This window comes from Papaver somniferum, unplaced genomic scaffold (assembly GCF_003573695.1).
Source record: "Papaver somniferum cultivar HN1 unplaced genomic scaffold, ASM357369v1 unplaced-scaffold_131, whole genome shotgun sequence".
Lineage (NCBI taxonomy): Eukaryota > Viridiplantae > Streptophyta > Magnoliopsida > Ranunculales > Papaveraceae > Papaver > Papaver somniferum.
The window spans coordinates 1,378,455-1,398,834 of NW_020622270.1; the positions used below are offsets into that span (position 1 = coordinate 1,378,455).

Genomic DNA, 20,380 nt, shown 5'->3' on the forward strand with positions numbered 1-20,380 from the left:
CCCTAAACAATATACTGCAAGGTAGTACTTTAGATTCGAGAGATCAATCTGTACAAATCCGGCCTAAACCAAGAAATGGTCATTCCAGACTTTCTTCGGTCACAGAGTGAAGGAGAATGGGTTGGTTTTGGGGAGGGAAGCAAAGAAAGTGTTGAGACCAGAATAGTTAATTCTGGAAGAGTAGTTGTTTTCTAGGACTTGTATCAGAAAGTGGGAAGCTAATAGATGGAAAGATAACAAATGTTTTCTGAGTGTTGTATGCTTCTGACCTGAACTTGTTGTTCGGTGGAAATAGGTAATGCCTATTTATACAAGTCGAAGTGAAACGTACTCTGGTCTCATTAAGAAATGGAAAACGTGTGAGTAAATGGAAGGAGGTGGTAATCGGTAACTCCTGGAATTGATGTTCCATAAAAGAAAACATTTCACCATTACTCCCTGTATTTACTAACCGCCCCATCCTTATGACAATTTCTTATAACAGGCGTAGTGTACGCCGCACGCTGTAAACCGTCAAACCAAAACCCAATGAGCATCCCCCAGTTTGTGATATGCGTTGATGTCTCGAGTGTTTTCGTGAAAAACATGTAGAATATTGTTGTCGTCTGGCAAGTCGAGCTTGCGAGACTTACCAGCTCGGTGACCTTCGACGGTCGAGATTTTGTATCTTAAGAGGAAAAGTAGCCGTTGATTATTGCAACCTTTCGTTTGGTATCCAGTGGCATGAAAGCATGCTCGGTATGACTATAATTTGTCCTGGTTTAGGCGCGACCAAACTAGGGCCAAAAGTTATCATACGTTACCTGGTAACCTTGGACGGCTAAGATCTGCATCTTAGATGAAAAGGTGGTCGTTGATCGTCGCATGCCTTCGTTTTGGTATCGCATAGGAAAGGCCGGCATGGAATGACGTGGCAAGGTGGTTGGCATGCCATTGGAACATGCGGCATGGGATGCCTTGGCGTGGTTTGGAGTGGCCAAAACTAGGGTTTTGGGCCAAAGGTTGCCATGCGTTGTCTGACGACCTTGGACGGATATGATTTGCATCATTAAAGGGCGGTCGTTGATCGTTGCACGCCTTCGTTTTGGTAGCCGCATAGGGAAGGACGACATGGAATGGCGCGGCAAGTTGGTTGGCATGCCATTGGAACATGTGGCATGGCATGCCTTGGCGCGGTTTGGCGTGACCAAAACTAGGGTTTTGGGCCAAAGGTTACCATGCATTGTCTGGCAACCTTGGACGGCTAGGATTTTCATATGGGATTGAAGGGTGACCGTTGATCGTCGCACACCTTCATTTTGGTAGCCACATAGGGAAGGACGACATGGTGTGGCCAAGGCGAATGGTGCGGACAGCTTGGCATAGCGGGGCCAAGGATGAATGGTGCGGACGGCTTGGCATAGAGGGGCCAAGGCTGAATGGTGCGGACGGCTTGACATAGAGGGGCCAAGGATGAATGGTGTGGATGGATTGGCATCGCGGGGCCATGGCTGAATGGTGCGGTCGGCTTGGCATAGCGGGGCCAAGGCTGAATGGTGCGGACGGCTTGGCATAGCGGGGCCAAAGTTGAATTATGCGGACGGCTTGGCATAGAGGGCCAAGGCTGAATGGTGCGGTCGACTTGGCATAGTGGGGCCAAGGGTTTGGCGTGACATTGGGCGCATGGTGCGGATAGCATGGCTAGGGCCAAGGCAAGGTGCGGTTGGCTTGGCATGTGAGGGCCAAGGGTTTGGCATGAAATTGACGCATGGTGCGGCTAGCATGGCTAGGGCCAAGGAAAGGTGCGATTGGCTTGGCATGTGTGGGCCAAGGGTTTGGCATTCCATTGGCGCATTGTACGGCTAGCATGGCTAGGCCCAAGGCAAGGTGCGGTTGGTTTGGCATGTGAGGGCCAAGGGTTTGGCATGGCATTGGCGCATGGTGCGGCTAGCATGGCTAGGGACAAGGTAATGTGCGGTTGGCTTGGCATGTAGGGGCCAAGGTTTTGGCATGCCATTGGCGCATTGTGCGGATATCATGGATAGGGCCAAGGAAAGGTGCGGTTGGCTTGGCATGGTGGGGCCAATGGTTTGGCATGCCGTTGGCGCATTGTGCGGCTAGCATGGCTAGGACCAAGGCAATGTGTGGTTGGCTTGGCATGGTGGGGCCAAGGGTTGGCGTATGGTGCGGTTAGCATGGCTAGAGCCAAGTCAAGGTGTGGTTCGCTTGGCATGGTCGGGCCAAGGGATTGGCATGTCATTGCGCATGGTGCGACTAACATGGTTATGGCCAAGGCAAAGTGCGGTTGGCTTGGCATTGTGGGGCAAAGGGTTTGGCATGCCATTGGAATATGGTGCGGCTAGCATGGCTAGGGCCAAGGCAAGGTGCGGTTGGCTTGGCATGATGGGGCCAAGGGCTTGGCATGCCATTGGCACATGGTGCGGCTAGCATGGCTAGGTCCAAGGCAAGGTGCGGTTGGCTTAGCATGGTGGGGACAAGGGTTCGGCATGTCATTGGCGCATGGTGCGGCTAGCATGGTTGGCATGCCTTGGCGTGGTAAACGTGGCTGGCATGGTTTTCCATTGGCACAGTGGTGTGGCTAGCATGGTTGGCATGCCTTGGCGCAAAGGTGTGGCTGGCATGGTTTGTTTTTGGCACAGTGGTACGGCTGGCATGGTTGGCATGCCTTGGCGCAAAGATGTGGCTGTCATGGTTTGCCATTGGCACAGTGGTGCGACTGGGATGGTTGACATGCCTTGGCGCGAAGATGTGGATGACATGGTTTTCCGTTGTCACAGTGGTGCGGATGGCATGGTTGACATTCCTTGGCGCGAAGATGTGGCTGGCATGGTTGACATGCCTTGGCGCGAAGATTTGGATAGCATGGTTTTCTATTCGTACAGTGGTGCGGCTGGCATGGTTGGCATGCCTTGGCGCGGTAGCATGAGAATTAGGGTTTGGCATAGATGATGTCAGTCGATGTTAAGGGTTCTGCCGTGGAACATGACTTGTGTAAAAAAAAAAGGTACCCCGGTAATTCTTGCGTAGGCATGCTGATCGATTCAATAAATGTGTTAATGGTCATAGTGACGTCATGTCAGATATGCAGTTTTACGATTTTAACCCTAAACTAATAACCACCATCAACAATAAGACATAAAAAGTAATCACGTACAACAGTTCTTCGTCTCAGACTCTTGTAATTCCGCAATAACTTCTTCTGTTAATCAGTTAGGTTATTGAGAGGTGATTGATAGTTCTAGGTTTTTCTTCAGAAATATAAGACCGGATTATCGATTGGTTCTTGTTCACCTTGATTTTATCAAAAAATGGAACAAAAAGAATGAAAGATAGACATATTTGTGGGAGACGTATTTGTTTATAAGTCTTCGATTTTGGGTCGTAGGAACTCTTAGTTGTGGGTGAGATTATCTAAGGGAATCAATTGCGCAGAATTCAGAGTGGTTTTAGAGGCGTAAGGAACACGACTATACCTTAATCGGTGTGAGACTCAGTTAGGGCTCAACTACATTCTAGTCCGAAGTTAACTAGTAGTAGGATAGTATCTGTAGCGGTTTAATATAGTGTGGTTTTCAAAGATGTACAAGGTCCCGATATTTTTATGTATTTGCGGTTTCCTCGTTAATAAAATTTCTGGTGTGTTATTTCTTTTCGGAATTATATTTGTTTATATAATTGAAATATCACAGGTTGTGCGCAGTTCAATAAGTTGATAAGTCGGACCTTGTTTATTGGATATAACTTGATTGACACTTGGGCATTGGTCTTTGGAACCTTCGAATTTATTTCTCATATCAACGAGGCTCACGGATTTCTATCTGTTCGATTTGCTGATTGTTTTCAGAAATAAAGATAAATCTCTTTGATATATTTTTTGATTGACTCTCACTTTTAAGTTGGTTGTCTCGGAATTATATTGGAGTTTAGTTCATACAGATTGTCAAACGAATTATTAGGTGTGGTTGTTATACCCCCTCTTTTTTCAATAAGTTCTACATCTCAGCCATTTCGTAATGATGAATTTCTGAATTATATCGAACTCGGTATCTCTGCAGAGGACAACACATTTCCGCTTAGATCAATCACGCTTGAGGAAATACGGGAAATCATCAAACAAATTAATGTCCTCTTGGACAGATCCCTTGACATATGGTTTCCCTTCAGGGATCCACAAACATAATTTTGAGTTACTGGAAAATGATGTTTAGAATACCGCTAAATCCTTTTTCGAATCTAAGCATTTACTTAAGTCTATGAACTACACTTTTTTATCTCTTATCCGTAAAGTCGGTAACCCTTCATTTCCAGCTGATTTTAGGCCAATTTTTTTATGTAATACTCCCTCTGTCATTTTTATTTGTCCTAATTTCTACTTTGGTCTGTCCCTTTTTATCTGTGCGCTCTGTTTATAGACATATTTTTCCCTTAAACTATCAAATATACCCTTTATTTTTAATAATCATAAAATCATTTTTAATATCAAAATCTTAAATAATATCACCATATATAAGGAAAAAAAACTTACTCGATATATTTGTATTAATTGTCATTCCCTTTTTAAATAAAAACATTTACGGATAGCTATAAAATTCCTAATAAAACTTCTACTTATTCTTACCTAATATTTTCATCTGTATTAATTTTTTCCCTCTTTTTTTTTTAAATATGGATATATACATGGGAAAGGATGAAAAAGATTTATGACAAAATCTTAAATTTGCATGGTCGAGTATTTTTAAAGAGGAGTATATCTAAAGAGGAAATAATCTATAATTTCAATTTTCAATTTTTTTTCTCTCTCAAATAAAAATTCCAAAGACTCTAAAGTTTTAGTGCGGAAAACCAAAATGAAATGGAGGAAAAAATATTTCTTAAATTGTGGATTCCATAATAAAAGCAATATAAATTTTCTTTTATTTTCTTAAAATATTTCCTAAAATAATAGTACTAACAAATTAAAGCTAATAATTTAGTTTTGGTAATAATATAACATTAAATAGGCTAGTCATGATATTATATAGGATTTCCTTAATATCATGACAAAGTCAAAGCAGACTCTTAATTTAGGACGGAGGGAGTACTAATTACAAGATTTTTTATAAACTTCTTGTAAATAGGATGAAACCTCTTCTCGGTAAACTAATCTCTCCTTATCAAGCTGATTATGTGCCTAAGAGACACATTTTTGATAATGTAGTCATAACACAGGAGATAGTTCATATTATATAAAGGAGATAATACAATTCTGATAATGGATTCCTGGGCCTTAAACTTGATATGTATAAGGCCTTTGACAGAGTCGAGTGGTCTTTCATGATATACATTCTTAAACGCTTTGGATTTTCAAATAATTGGTGTTCTCTTATTTACCAATGTATTAGCACTACTAACATTTTGATTTTTCTCAACGGGTCCCCTTGTCCTTCTTTTAAGCTAACAAGAGGATTACGACAAGGAGACCCAGTATCTCCGTACTTTTTTATTTTATGTATGTAATCTTTTTCCAGATATCTTTTACATGCCGAAAACAACCAGTTAATTCAAGGGATAAGAATAGGCAAAGAGATACCAAGTGTTTCACACTTGATTTTTACGGATGACTGCCTCATATTTGTCAAGGCTCCCATGAACAATCTAATAACTTGATGGCTCTGATCAAAGACTTTAGCAGTATCTCTGGTCAGGTAATCAATTTAGACAAATCTGGTTGTTTCTTCAGTAAAGATGTTCATCCTGATATGGTCGTCTCTCTTATTAATGATTTGGCCGTTAGCAAAGTCAATCTTAAAGAAAAATATTTAGGAATTCTGTTGTTTATCGGTAGGAATAAGTCTGAATCTTTTAGTCACTTACTTGAACATTTTGGTAAAAGATCTACGTAATGGAAATGAAAGCATCTTTCACAAGCTGGTAGATCCGTAATTTGCAGAATGTCCTGAAATCTTCTCCTTCTTACTACATGAGTACCTTCCTCATCCAGACAACATACATGAAAAGATGGAAGAATCCCAAAGGGATCTCTGGTGGGGAAAGAATATCCCAGGTGGTATCTATATAAAGAAGTGGGAAAATATATGCACTCATAAACTTCAGGGGGGGCCTTGGCTTTAAACACTTAAAATATTTAATACAGCTATGTTAGAAAAATTATCTTGGGCTAGTATATATGCTTACCCATTGAATTAACATAGCTTGTGTCTGATTTTAACTTCAGGGGGTCTTGGCTTTAACCATTCCCCAACTGAGTTGTAGGTTAAAATCTTGAAATATCCCAGGTGGTATCTATATAAAGAAGAGGGAAAATATATGCACTCATAAACTTCAGGGAGGGGGGGGGGGGGGGGGGGGGGGGGGGGGGGTGGGGGGGTTTGGGGGTGGGGGGGGGGGGGTGGGGGGGGGGTGGGGGGGGGGGGGGGATATGCTTACCCATTGAATTAACATAGCCTGTGTCTGATTTTAACTTCAGGGGGGTCTTGGCTTTAACCATTCCCCAATTGAGTTATAGGTTAAAATCTTGAATTGTCATCATTTGCATGCTAGGAAACCTCTAGAATCCTCTTGGTTACGGAAAGGTATTGTTGTCGGTCTATAAATCATTTAGAAAAAACGATTTGGGAAGTTAGGAATGGGGCTAGTATATATGCTTTTACTGAAACTGGATACCAGAAGCTTTTTATCCCCTTTTTCATCATTATCCTAATCCTAATATGCTTATGTCTGATTTTATTGACCATAACACTAAGACTTGGAATATATAGTTGGATAATAGTTTCCTTACTAAAGATAATTCCCAAAAAAATAACCAACATTAGAATCCCTCTTACTGGTGAAGATATATTGGTATGGTTGCATACCAAGAATGGAGTATTTTCAGATAAAATTTCCTACAAAGCTCTCAGTGGTGAGTTAAGTTTTATGCAGAACCCACATCCTAGTCAATCTACTTACAAAGCTCTTTGGACCTTTTCCACCCTTCCTAAGATTCATCTCTTTCTATGGAAGTGTATTGAAAATGTCTTACCTACATGAGTTAGATTATCCCAGTACATAAACCATCAATTCCCTTGTTGCTTAATATGGATGAATCTGCTGAACATCTTTTCTGCACTATGAGTATGCAAAATATGTTTGGGAAAATACCTCATTTGGTTACTTCTGAAGATATTTCTAGCATAACAATTAGAGAATATTGGTTTGATAAATGGTTAAAAAGTTATGTTAGTCTTGCGGTTAAGCAGTTTATTTTTCTAACAGCATGAAGTATATGTAGAGATAGATGTTCCAATATCTTTCAAAACAAAACTGTTACACCGGTAGTTATGCAATGAAACTTTTATCTGAGATAGACGATAACATGCATGAGCAAAATTCTCGACCTGTCAGATGTCCTGCTCCTATACAGACTCCAGATAACAATGGTCTGCCTGTAATTGTAGTATTCTATGTTGTGATGCTAGCTTTGATTCAAACACTACTGATGCGGCATCGGAACTCGTACTAACTGATACAACATGGATTTTCTAAGGATGCAAGCTTGTCAAAGAAGTAGCAAGATCACCGGAGGAAGCAGAATGTATTGTCGTACTGGAAGGAATCAAACAGATGAAAAACAAAGGCATCAGTTCATTCTGCATTCGCAATAATGCAAATAATTGAATCACTTATTGTAAGAATAGAAATAACCATTGTGTTTGATGATTGTCGGTTTCTAATGAATGGTTTCTCTTTCTCAAGAGTAGATTATGTTAACCAGGTTTTTATTTCTATAGCTGACAAGGCATCAAAATAATGTAGAAGAAACAATGGAATAGATGAATGGACGTGTGACAAACCTGCCTTTCTCCTGGAACTGTAATCTCCTCTATTCAATAAAATCCTTTTTCTTAGAGAAAAAAAAAGTGAGAGATTTTGTAATCTCCCATATAATAGGGATGGAGAGAATGGTATTGCCTCGGTAAAAATGACTCAAAGCATTTAGCTTGGTAGCCTAGTTAGTAAGTTCGCGAATGATTCGCGAATCATTCACGAATTTTTCCGTATCACGAATTTTACTGTCTCATTCGCGTACGTTTGCAACTCCGAACCCAAGTCGCGTATTATGTGGCATTCCCGAATTATTCGCGAATCGTTCACGAATTTTACGTATTCCGAATAATACGTCCGCTTAATTCGTCATAAATTCTTTAGCTTTTACTTTTCAAAGACTCCACTTTTTGGGCTTTACTGCCTCCCGAGCATACACGACCGAATATTAGACGTGTTGTAATTTTTATGCAACAAAAATGACTGAAGAGATTTGAAGGTGAAGGTGAGAGAGATCTCAAACTCACTAACCAAGCATCTAAACCACCATACGACATCCTCTTGGGTAACTAATGTTGCATATATTATTAATATCATCATATTAAGTTTTTTTTTTTTAAATAACTCACACATATGCATAAAAATTGGTCTATGACCTTATAAATACAAATTATTTGTTATATATAGATACCGAATTTTCAGAGCCGAACTCACATTTATAAATCGAATTATACACGTACGTATGCCGTTCCGAATTACTGATGAATCACGTCTCGTTGACCGAATTTTGGACCGAATCTGGATTTTACAAAACCGTATAAAGCTCGTACGTTTGCCGTTCCGTGCGTTTGCCGAATCCCGCATTGCTAACTAGGCTTGGTAGTAGGAAGGACGTTGTCACCGAAACAGTTGTCACCCTTCCCCAACCGACAACATGTGGTCCAAAAATCTGATTTAAGACTCTGGTTTCTGGTCGGGCAAGTAGCCCATTCAACTTTATTACTCCCTTCGTACCTATTATACAGGCGGGATTTTGAATTTTGCTTGTACCACTAGATAGGCGGATTACTATTTCCAAGGTGAATATTTCCATACATGCCCTTATTAATGGTACATACTCCATCCGTTTCTAAAATATAGGCAGGTTTACTTATTTGGGTATATCAAAAAAATAGGCTTGTTTACATATGTTAAAAGTCAAATGTTATGATTTTACTATTATACCCATAGAGGGACCACTTCTCTCTCTTTTCTTTCTCTCCTAATACAAAAAGGGGACCACTTCTCTCCCCTCTTACTCTAATAACAAATGAGTGGGAACCAAAGGATAGTTTAGGAAAAAACAGGAAAAAGTGGCTACAATAATTGGTTTTCTTAATTTTTATGAAAACCAAACTTGCCTATTTTTTAAAAATAGAGGGAGTACATAATTGGATTATTAATAAGACAAGGGGTAAAACATGAAAAAACATAAAAAAAAATTATGAATCTAATGTTCTTAATCTAATAGAATTTTCTCTCACCGTCTATATATATATGGTACGGAGGGAGTAGATCATGAGTCATGACCATCTAGTCTATCTCTCCCTAAAATATGCATGGATAATAGGTGTATCAATCCAATGGTAAAAGATATTTTCTTGTATAGATTTTGGTCACCCCAAAATTAAAGTGGTACTCCCGATTAGCAACGTCGATAACATGGTAAGATATTTTGCTTTTTAGGTCGACATAAATAGAATAATCCGTATAATGTTCCACCATTCTTCCATCATTGTTCTTAACATGACGTTTAATAGAAAACAATCAAAACAATCCTTTCAACCACAAAGCAATCGACATCTGTTACCACAATCACCCATTAAAATCTATAGATACCCATACGGACAGACAACAATAAACTATTGTTTGCTTCAAAGAAATAAAAAAAAAATCAAAGCAATAAACTATTTATTTTTATAAGATATCTTCATTTCAACATGGGAAGATATTTCAAGATACGAAGATGTTTGCAATGAAGAGTCCGGTTGAATCAGCTAAGCCTAAGAGCACAGCTGGGGAATGTGTTGCCAATGCAAGCTCAAGCAATGAGAGACCATGCAGCAAACTTTGTATCCAAAGATGCCCAACCGAAAAATGAAAGATAACCTCCCTCAACAGGTAAAGAAAGTTAGGATCAACATATACAAATTAACTCTCTTTTAAGTGTATTATATTCTTGTTGATTGATGGTCTCTATATGCTTATAGATATAGCTATCCGCAGGTATCAAGATTAGCAAGATTCTATTTCACATGAGACAAAAATTTTAAAACCACTTCTGATGGTTGGATCACTCAAACGGTATCCCTGCTCATCCCAATACTGTCCTTTCACAATCATGTAAATCGGTATATTTGGATTAATTAGGGTTATAAACTTTTATCTCCAATCAACGCAGTATGCTAAGGGTGTCTAAAGTACGGTAAGTTACATTACTATCCTTACCGTAATACTCATCAAAATTTGCTCCTATCTCATAACAAAATCTAAAATCTTAACCACTTTTTTCTCATCCATCTCCTTCCACCATTTTCGAAAGAACACCGAAGGTGTATCATTCACGACTTTAAGTTATCAGGGTTGAAAATTTCGGCCAATACCTGGTGTCCTGAATTAAAAAGAATTTTTTTTTTGTTATTGACGGTAATTCTGAATTTACGTGTCTGTTCTTTTGTTGTATAACCGTTTTTTCTTGTTAACTATAAGTTTATCCGATTGTTCTTAAACCTACAACAAATAAAGATGAAACAACTTAGTTTTCTCCATTTTAGGTTTCCCAAATCCCTCGAACAATTGGGTATCAATTTTTTAGAACTTCATGTGTTGTTAGATTTTTGGGTTGATTCCTTTTTTTTACCTTCGGAAGAGTTTGGTTTGAGTTTCTTTCTGACTAACTGTGTCGGGGATCTTTATTCTTCTCTTACTTCCTATAAACTTTTTTAGGATGAATTATATATTCTTTTGGCCGAGGAAAAATCAATCCATTAGGTTTTGTCCATTTGAGGTTTTCCAAATTCTTGTTGGACATTTTTACAGAAAACAAAGTTATATTGGGAAACTCCATATAACCCGTCGATTATTAAATTTTTCTCATCTTTGGTTAAGAGCAATAAGCGGTTCGTCAATTAATTAACGGACAACTGAGACGACGCCGACATTCACCAAAATTTTCTTCCACTACTCTAGGCTCTAGTTCCAATCATATCGTTGAAAAATAAAATTCTAAAACTTTTAGCTTTAACTTAGGAGATTTTTTTTATCAAGCGACATTTATTGACACGTAAACCACCCGATCATACGCCGAGCAATTCTAGACGAACCCCCGGAGAAACAATGAACAAAATTGTCCCCTCAGATTCTCGAAATTTGTGGTCCCCAATGTGCCAACCTTTTAGGAGTCTAGCAGGGGGCGCATGTATTATGTCTGGAGGTGTTGTTTATTGTTTTTCGTTCAGTACGTGACAGGGGCGGAGCCAAGGGTTGACTAACTCTGGCTCTAGCCCCCTAAAATTTCTAAAATTCATAATCATCTCTTAGTTTTTATAGATTTTTTGGTTTAGTTTTCTAATTTTTAGAATTTAGTCCCCTGATTTTTTAGGTTTAGTCCACCTAATTTGCTATTAGCCCCTCTTAAACTTAAAAGCTGGCTCCACTACCGGTACGTGAAGACTTTTTGTTATAAACCTAGTTTTTAACACTCAATCAGTTACCATATATTATTTTTTATCATCTTTCTCATCGAGCTAGAGGCGGAGCCAGGTTTCGAGAAACGGATGTTCAATTGACTAATTAGCAAATTAAAGTGTACAAAAATAACTAAAATTTGGATTAAATATCTAAAATTAGGCTGAAAAAAGCCAGCTGGACTGCATATGCAATTGCTCGTCCATGTTTCAAGTTGGCTCCCGCTAAGATTCTCCAGTCATTTTAGAATATTTCTCCACCCAGCCCTGTCGACAAGAGTTAGCTGTGGTTTGCGGAACTAGTAATAATATCTTCAAAGGCATGTGGTCCCAAAATCATCAACTGCATTAGATAATGAGTCACAACCCATCCAGTACATCTCTTCCTAGAATATGGTACTATAGTAGGATATTTTGCATTTTAGGTCGGCAGTGATAGAATCCTCCGTGTCATCATATATGCCAACTACCCTTCCCATCCTTTTTTAAACATCACGTGTTTCAAACGATCTTTTCATCCACAAAGCAATTGACGTGTGTCACCGCAGAAAAACAAACTAAATATATATCCATACAAGAAGAGAGACATAGCTAACAAAGAAAACAAAACAATCTCTTCGTCTCAACATACAAACTACCAACTCGAAGTTCAATCTCTCATCTGTTATACTCATCTCCTTCTCCTTTCATTTTAAGAGTTCGAAGATGTCTGCTAGTCCCAACACAAATGGATGGGTTGAATCAGCTACGAACACAGCTAACACGGCTGGGCAACACGTTGCCGATGCAGCTAAAGCAACTAGAGACTATGTAGCCGATGCAGCTAACACTACAACAAACACTGCCCAGCAGAAAAAGGAAGAGACCTCTGGTGTCCTTTCGGATACAGCTCAAAAAGCCAGGGAGCATGTTGCCAATGCAGCTGATTCTGTATCCAAAGCTGCCAAACCGGAAGAAGAAAAAACCCCTGGTTTCCTTGAAAAGGTAAATAAATTAGGGTTATAAGTATTATTATTTATTGATTTTGATTTGTTAAGAATGGGGTATAACTAAACCTGGCGTCAATATTATGCAGACTGCAACTGCAGTGGTTAACACGGGGCAAGGTGCAGTGGAGGCTGTGAAGAACACAATCGGAATGAATGACAAGAAATGAACAAGTAGCTGTTAATCTTAGCATCCATTTCCACCTACCAAGAACAAGATCACAATATGCTGTCCTTTTTCTGTGTAGATCTTTCTTTCATCTCTTTTACGAATTTGTAATAAATTAATGGTTAGCAATGCAATAATGAAAAATGTTTGATTCATCATATCATCAATTACTCTCGCCACTCCAGTATCTACCATTTTCACAGCTTAATCCAGATTTCAAAATTCTTGGTCCAGTAGATAATGCGGCTGACCCACCATCCAACAAAGCTTAATCTAGTTTCAAAAATTCTTGGTCTTCTAGTCTTATACTTCAGTAACGGTGTGTGCACATATTTCATCATCAAACACGTGTATATAGGAAGATACGTGGAGGGCATGCGGACAAAGTCATCAAAGCATGATGACACACGCTCATAGCCAATAACCCCATCCCGTCAACGTGGGATCTTTGCCTGAACAATCCAAGGATAGAAGTTAAAAGATGTACCGGTAACATGATGTACTGCGGAGCACCAAATAACTCCCAAAGAGTTACTTTATCTCATCCCAAAAGAGCCAAGATCAACGGTGGAGAGAAGGTGTACTGACATGGACGCGACAGAGGCAGAAGACACTTGCCTGACACGAGTAGGCGCCTCAACTACCCGCATTAAACACTCTGAGCAGCATACGTGTCGATCAACCCGTGGAACGAACGAGGATGACTCTGCGTGATAAAGTAATGAACGAAGACCCCCGCGTGATGAACACAAAACACAAGAAGATAAGGTTCCAACGGTCCTCAGAAATGGGTCCCACACTCTAACCCTATAAATACCCCCTCTCCACCAAGAGTGAGGGGAGGAGGAAAAATCAGGAAGAGAAGGAGAGAGAGATTACGAGTGTAAGTTAGCCCTTTATAATACACATACCTATGTAAACCCCAAAGTCACTATTGACTATCTTTGTAACCGTTAAGTACATAGTGAAACAACAACCCCGTGAATGTAGGCCTTAGTGCTGAACCACGTAAATCCCAGTCTTATTTACATTTCAGCACTTTATTTTCCCTCTAGCGCTCCATGAGTTTTACTTTTATGCTTCGTTTTCTTTATCTTCCCCTGCGTAAACGCCACTCACGATGTTCTCAGAGGAGGCTATGATAAACCTGAAGGTTTTGAGCCGAGGAATCGATACCATTGTATTATCAGCGCGATCTTACCTAGGGTGCGAGTATTGCTTGCGAATATTTAGACCCTTTCGTGATTTACGTGTTCACACAAGGTTTGAGAAATCTGGAAATCACGATACACGTCTCTGTATAGCACCCTTAAATAGGAAGTGCCGACGTTATTTGGACTTTCATGTCTGAAACTTGTGTGTTACATACTTAAAAAAACAAAGGGTCGTCGGACCAATTCAGTGATCATTAGGAATAAATCCCAAAGCCTCTTAGCCATTTACTGTTGATAATTGTTAACCTGACCTTATTTAATAAATACTAATCAACCTGTTTAGTTTAATTTATAATGTCGGATTAATTAATTGAATTAGAAACTATATAATTTCGTTTTGGTTGGATAGAAATTATGGATTTTGTTGGAAGATTTTTGATAAAGAAAAATTGTTTTGAGATTCTTCGTAACATAAATGATATCACGCTGGCCAAACACTTTTAATAAGGGAATTGCACAATTATTTAATAGTTTACAGAAGAAATCAACATTTTCATAAACCACAGTGCGAAAAGTCGGTCTGCTCGTCTGAGAAAAAGCATGCCGACTAAGTACCTTCAGATCTTAGTACATGAACACTCCGCTTACAAACCATGTTGACCAAACTTAGTCGGCACGCTTGACAAGAAACTAAGCATGTCGACCAAAAATAGTTTTTCGCATTTACAGTCGACTTGCTCGAAAATGCAACACACTGACGATTAATGGACGATCGTCATCTTATTTTTACAAAACCATGACGACCAACAAAAAAATTTGATACATGAAAATTTGTTTCTGTGAGTTATTAATTGTCAAGGTTTAGGGATGAAAACCATGACGACCCTGTAAATGTTACTTTCAGGAATAAAACTCTCTGAAAAGTCGTCACGTTATTCATCCTATAACCTTGACGACTAAAAATAAATATGAAAAGTCGTCGTGCTCGACGAAGAGTTACATGATGAATGTGTAACTGCAATTTAACAATTTTGATTTTTCCGATATCTAATATGACATCCAAACAACAAAACAAAGTACTAGATAGAGTTTGAAAGAAATAATCAACATTGAAATAAAATACTATATCGGCGATTTTTTTTTCCATTTGAAAACGATGAAATGTTAAGAAGGAAAAAAAAGAATTGATCATTAGATTGCTGAAGAAGGAGGAGGAAAAGAATAAGGTTTGGATCTAAAACCAAAAAGGGAATAATTTAGTTATTATTAGAGGAAGGGTAATTAGGTAACTTCATACGCATTAAACACCCCTTAGCTCGCTATTATGGTTGGGAACAAAATCTTGATACCTCAACTTGGTTGGTTTTAATTAGAGCTTTTAATTAAGATAAAAATTTCGAATTCATAATTGTTTTTATTATTATTTTTTTTTGATAAAAAAGGCTAAAAAAACGCCTCCGTTTCTGATATGTCATGGTTTCCCCAAAAAAAACTCACATCCGTTTCTCAAACCCGAATACAACCAGTAGTACTTATATTATTCTTTTTTTGATACCACCTAAAATATAAAATTATCTTTCGATTTCTGAAAACAAAAAGATCAAGAATCATTTTGGTACACAGTTTCATAATGACTCAGATAAATAAGAAAATAACTTTTTTGTGATTTAGATAAAATTGTTTTTGTGAAATTAATTTTTGCATCAAGAATACAAACATCGTTTTCATGGCCTTCCACTTCCCAGTTCTCGCCAAGCGAACACGTTATACATGGGTCAAGTTTTATGGTCCAAATATGTGCCAATAAACCCAAATGTTTAATCGTTTCCATTTCCAACCCACTACTAATCTCAATGTGCTATATTCCTTCCTCATTTATCCATCGGGGCTATACCATATCTTGATCCGGCTACAGGAGTGTCCGTAACTACGACTTGATAAAAGAATCATGACACAAAATATCTCTTTACAAAAACAAATCAAAAGACGTACAAAATATCTCTTGTCATAGCAAAAGAATTCAAAAGTCAAGACATCTCTCACTAGTCACTCCGTTACCTTGATCGACCTAAGTGCATGTGCCTTGGTGAGTCACCTTGTCCCCCAATTCTTTAATCTCCACCCACTGTCATAAAAGTTTTTGAAGAGAACAAATTTTTACAAGTAGTACAAATGTTGTATCTTTGCTTCAAACCCACAATTCCTTCTTCTTCATTTTCACTCAATCACAACCCAAAAGTCCCCTTGAAAATTTAACACCCATAAAAATAATCAGATCATGGGAAAAATAAATGGAGCTGGTTCATTGTTGTCACCTCAAAACCTCCAATGGGTCTGTGTCACTTTTAATAATTGCAAGTGGAACTTCAATTCATAAATCATTTCTTGTTCCTCTGTTCATTTTACAAGCACCGGAAGAGATTTTTACTTGGATCAAGGGTGAAAATGGTGTTTGGGCGGTTTTCTTGGCCCTTGCCTTTAAACTGTTTTACATCTTTCCAAAAGAACACCTCTTTATGCGATGTTGTTCGTAATTGAGAGGAACCCAAACTGGTTCTGTTATTTCTTTGTTGATTGCAGGGTTTTTGGCTTTTCAACATTTCTCAGGGATCGGGTTTGGAAATTTGCTGAAAGGGTTTCAGCCAGGTTCTATTGTTGCTACTGTTGGTGTTATTGGTATCACTCTTGCTCCATTAATGCTCTTGATTGGATCCAAATTATGAACGGATGGATGAATCTGTGATGAAACAGATTTTAGGAAGAAAATTGGGACTTTGTGTAATCTTTTTTATGTGATTTTCTTTTTGTAATACATGTATATTAGGATTTGTCATGTTTGTAATACGGCCAACCAAATTCTAACTTCCAAATTTCTAATGCATAATAAAAATCCAGATGATAAACGTTATTGAATCAAATTCCTGTATGAGCAGATAACATTTAGTCTCACATGCGCAAAACTCATGAAATTTCAAAGGGTAGGCTGTGGGTGTTTGTTTTCTTGAGTCCATTTTTTGGATCTGACTCCCCTCCTAATTCGTACCGAATCAGATGTATGTTTGTCTTTTAGTTTGAGCTAGATCTAACTCGTAATTTGGTTCAGACCTGACTTTTGATTCGGATCCGTTTGGATCAGGAAATAAAATATCTTTGATGAATAAGATCAAGTTAGTGATTCACATATTTCAAAGTCCGATGAATGAGCCCTGACCCAATAAAAAAGGATTTTTGATAAAGTATCCTTACTTTTCATATTACACTAAAAATTCAATAATGCTACATTCACCGGATCAAATGTCCTGAATGTCACCGCACCTCACAAAAAATGGGGGACCCACAGTGGGACCCATAACCCACCCCCTGCAAGCTCCAGCGGGTCCCAGGGGCTATGAAACGCGGTGATTTTCACGGTTCCTAACCCCTGTAGCATCACTCCTAAAAAAGTGCCCCCGTTTTTAAAATTTTTGTTAAAGTACCCCGTTTTATTCAAAAGGAAAATTTCATCCAGTTAAGTGCTAGGTGACAGTTATCTTTCCAACTAAAAGTCCTGTTTACCTCCGAACTACATCTCCTTGGTGGGGAGAGTGTCCGACGATCCTGAAAACGGTGTAACAATCCTGAACTGGGCTCGACGAACCTGAAAGCGTTGTCACGATCTTGAACCGAGCTCGACGAACCTAAAAAAAAATATGTTGTAGAAGATCGTTTTCTTCCAACCAAAACCCTCAAAACACTTGAAATGATGAACCCTTCTTGGGAACTAATGTAAAAAAACCTGAAAGCGGTGTAACAATCCTGAACCGGACTCGAGAAACCTAAAAAAAAGAAGGGACATTTTTTAGTGGGTATACAAAAAGCGGGGTACTTTATCAAAATTCTCTAAAATAAACGAACATAGTGAGTCAGATTCAAATAAGTCAGATAATTTTAATTAGATCCAGATAAGTCATACAATTTTACAATTTATTTTTGTTGCCGAGTGTTTTGCAATGTTTCATCAAGAACAATTGCCTCCCGGCCCACAAGGCCACAACAGTTAGCTAGTGAAATGCATGTGGTCCTGAAATCCGATTTATGACTCTGGCAGGGGAAGTGCCCCATCCAATTGTACCAGATAATGACCGTTTAACTTAAAATTACGTGAGTCAGTGGCTTGACACAATGAATCATGAGTATCGTATTCCTTAATTCAAGCGAGTCCAAATAAAGAGTGATGTTTTCCTCAGATCACGAATAAGAACTAACTCAAACCGAAACACAAACGACTCATGCCGAGTTAAGCGAAGTCCCGTGAACTAGATTTGACTGCTAGATTAGATAAAAAGTGTTTCCTATTCTTTAACACTATTTCTCTCTCCAGATATATATCGTATGTGAACTAGTAGTCAAATAGTTTCGCTAAATGGTTCAGCACAGAGAAAATCAACTTCTCGTTGTTTGGTTTAGTGCATATTGATTTATTTTCTGATCCAATGGCTGAGAAGCCTGAGATGGTTACACTATTCCATTCAGCCCGGCTGCAAAACGCATTTAGATATTAGATTGAAACTACCATAAGACTTAGGAAGTTATTCTAGCTGACATAGCAATTCAATCTAGATGCTAGATTGGAAAACTAGAGGACATAGCGTTACGGACCAAATCAGATCCGAACACTAGGTCGACAGAAAAAACAAATATAAGACTTGATGAAGAATCATGACCCAAAATATCTCTTTGCCAAAAGAAACAAATCAGGTGACAAAATATCTCTTGTGAAAGAACTCAAAAATCAAAACATCTCTCACTAGTCACTACGACTACGTTACCTCCTTGATCAGCTAAGTGCATGTGAGTCACCTTGTCTTACCGACTTCCCCCAATTCTTTAACAGTAATCTAATCTCCACCCACCGCCATTAAAGTTTTTTTTTTCAGAAAGAGGAGACATCCCCAAACTTTTACAAGTAGTAGAAATGTTGTCTCTTTGCTTTGTGCAACTCAAACCCACAGTTTCTTCTTCTCCATTTTCACTCTATTACAACCCAAAAGTCCCCTTTAAAATTAAACACCCATGAAAAATAATCAGATCATGGGAAAAAGAAATGGAGCTGGTTCATTGTTGTCACCTCAAAACCTTCAATGGGTTTGCGTAATTGCTTCAGCAGTTTTAATAATTGCGAATGGAACTTCAATTCATAAATCATTTCTTGTTCCTCTGTTTATTTTACAAGCACCTGAAGAGATTTTCACTTGGATCAAGGGTGAAAATGGTGTTTGGGCAGTTTTCTTGGCCCTTGCCTTTAAACTGTTCTACATATTTCCAAAAGAATTGGAATTACCCCTTTATGCGATGTTGTTCGTAATTGCTTCTCCTCAACAAGTAGTTAAATTGAGAGGAACCCAGACTGGTTCTATAGTTTCTTTGTTGATTGCAGGCTTTTTGGCGTTTATCCATTTCTCAGGGATGGGGATTGAAATTTTAAAGAAAGGGTTTCAGCAAGGTTCTATTCTTGCTACTGTTTGTATTATTTGTATCAATCTTGCTCCGTTGATGATTTTGATTGGATCGAAATTATGAATGGGTGGATGAATCCATGATGAAACAGATTTTAGGAAGAAAATTGGGACTGTGTGTAATCTTTTGTCTTTTTGAATTTGTAATACCGCGAACCAAGGATATACCGGTACAAAGTTCTAACTTTCAAAATTTCTAATGCATAATAAAAGTCAATATGAGTAAATGTTATTCAATCTTAGTCGTTTATCAAATTTATTGATTAATCTCACATGCGCAAAACTCATGAAATTTTAATGGAAGGTGTTTGTTTCCTTGCTGAGTCTGGCTCTGTCTCGGCTCTCAATTCGTGCCGAATCAGATGTCACGCATTTTACCTTTCGGTTTGAGTTAGAACTAACTCGTAATTTGATTCGGATCTAATTTTTTATTCGAATCGGGAGATAAAATATTCATGATGCATAAAATCAAAGCCATTGACTCACATATTTTTGGATCAGATCTGACTCAGAAAACATGTGAATCAGGTAATTTTAATTAGATCCAGACGAGTCGGATAATTTTATAATTTATTTTTGTTGCGAAGTGATTTGCAATGTTTCATCAAGAACAATTGCCACCCCGGCCCACAAGGCCACAATTGTCTGTGGTCCTAAAATCTGATTTATGACTCTGGTAGGGCAAGTGCCTCATCCAACTGTACTAGATAATGACCATTTAGTCTATCTCTTCATGAAACTTTGCAAGATATTTTAAATTTTAGGTCGACCACATAGATAGAAACGTCATCTCTATAATGTGCTACTATTCTTCTATTATTGATTTTGACATGGCGTGTTATTGGAAAATCAACGATCGTTTCCACCACATAGCAATCGACATGTCTTGCAGCAAAGTTATAGTATAAAGAAAAAAACTACCATTAAAATCTCTATAAATACACCCATACAAAGAAGAGAAAAAGATAACAAGAAACACAATTTGAATAAACTTATTTCCTTCTATTTTAAGAGTGCCAAGATGTTTTCTAAGAAGAGTCCGGTTGAC

The 20,380-nt window shown here is 38.4% G+C and overlaps 2 protein-coding genes across 2 annotated transcripts; both read left to right on the forward strand.

Moving 5' to 3' along the window:
- Positions 1-12,139: 12,139 nt before the first annotated feature.
- LOC113332293 (late embryogenesis abundant protein Dc3-like) lies at positions 12,140-12,931 on the forward strand. The gene is made up of 2 exons (XM_026578855.1): positions 12,140-12,512; positions 12,604-12,931. The coding sequence occupies exons 1-2, from the start codon at positions 12,234-12,236 to the stop codon at positions 12,682-12,684; spliced, it is 360 nt and encodes a 119-aa protein (XP_026434640.1). The 5' UTR covers positions 12,140-12,233; the 3' UTR covers positions 12,685-12,931.
- Positions 12,932-18,661: 5,730 nt separating this feature from the next.
- LOC113332279 (cold-regulated 413 inner membrane protein 2, chloroplastic-like) lies at positions 18,662-19,541 on the forward strand. Its single transcript, XM_026578844.1, has one exon. It carries the CDS (start codon positions 18,890-18,892, stop codon positions 19,394-19,396), a length of 507 nt encoding a protein of 168 aa, XP_026434629.1. The 5' UTR covers positions 18,662-18,889; the 3' UTR covers positions 19,397-19,541.
- Positions 19,542-20,380: the final 839 nt, after the last annotated feature.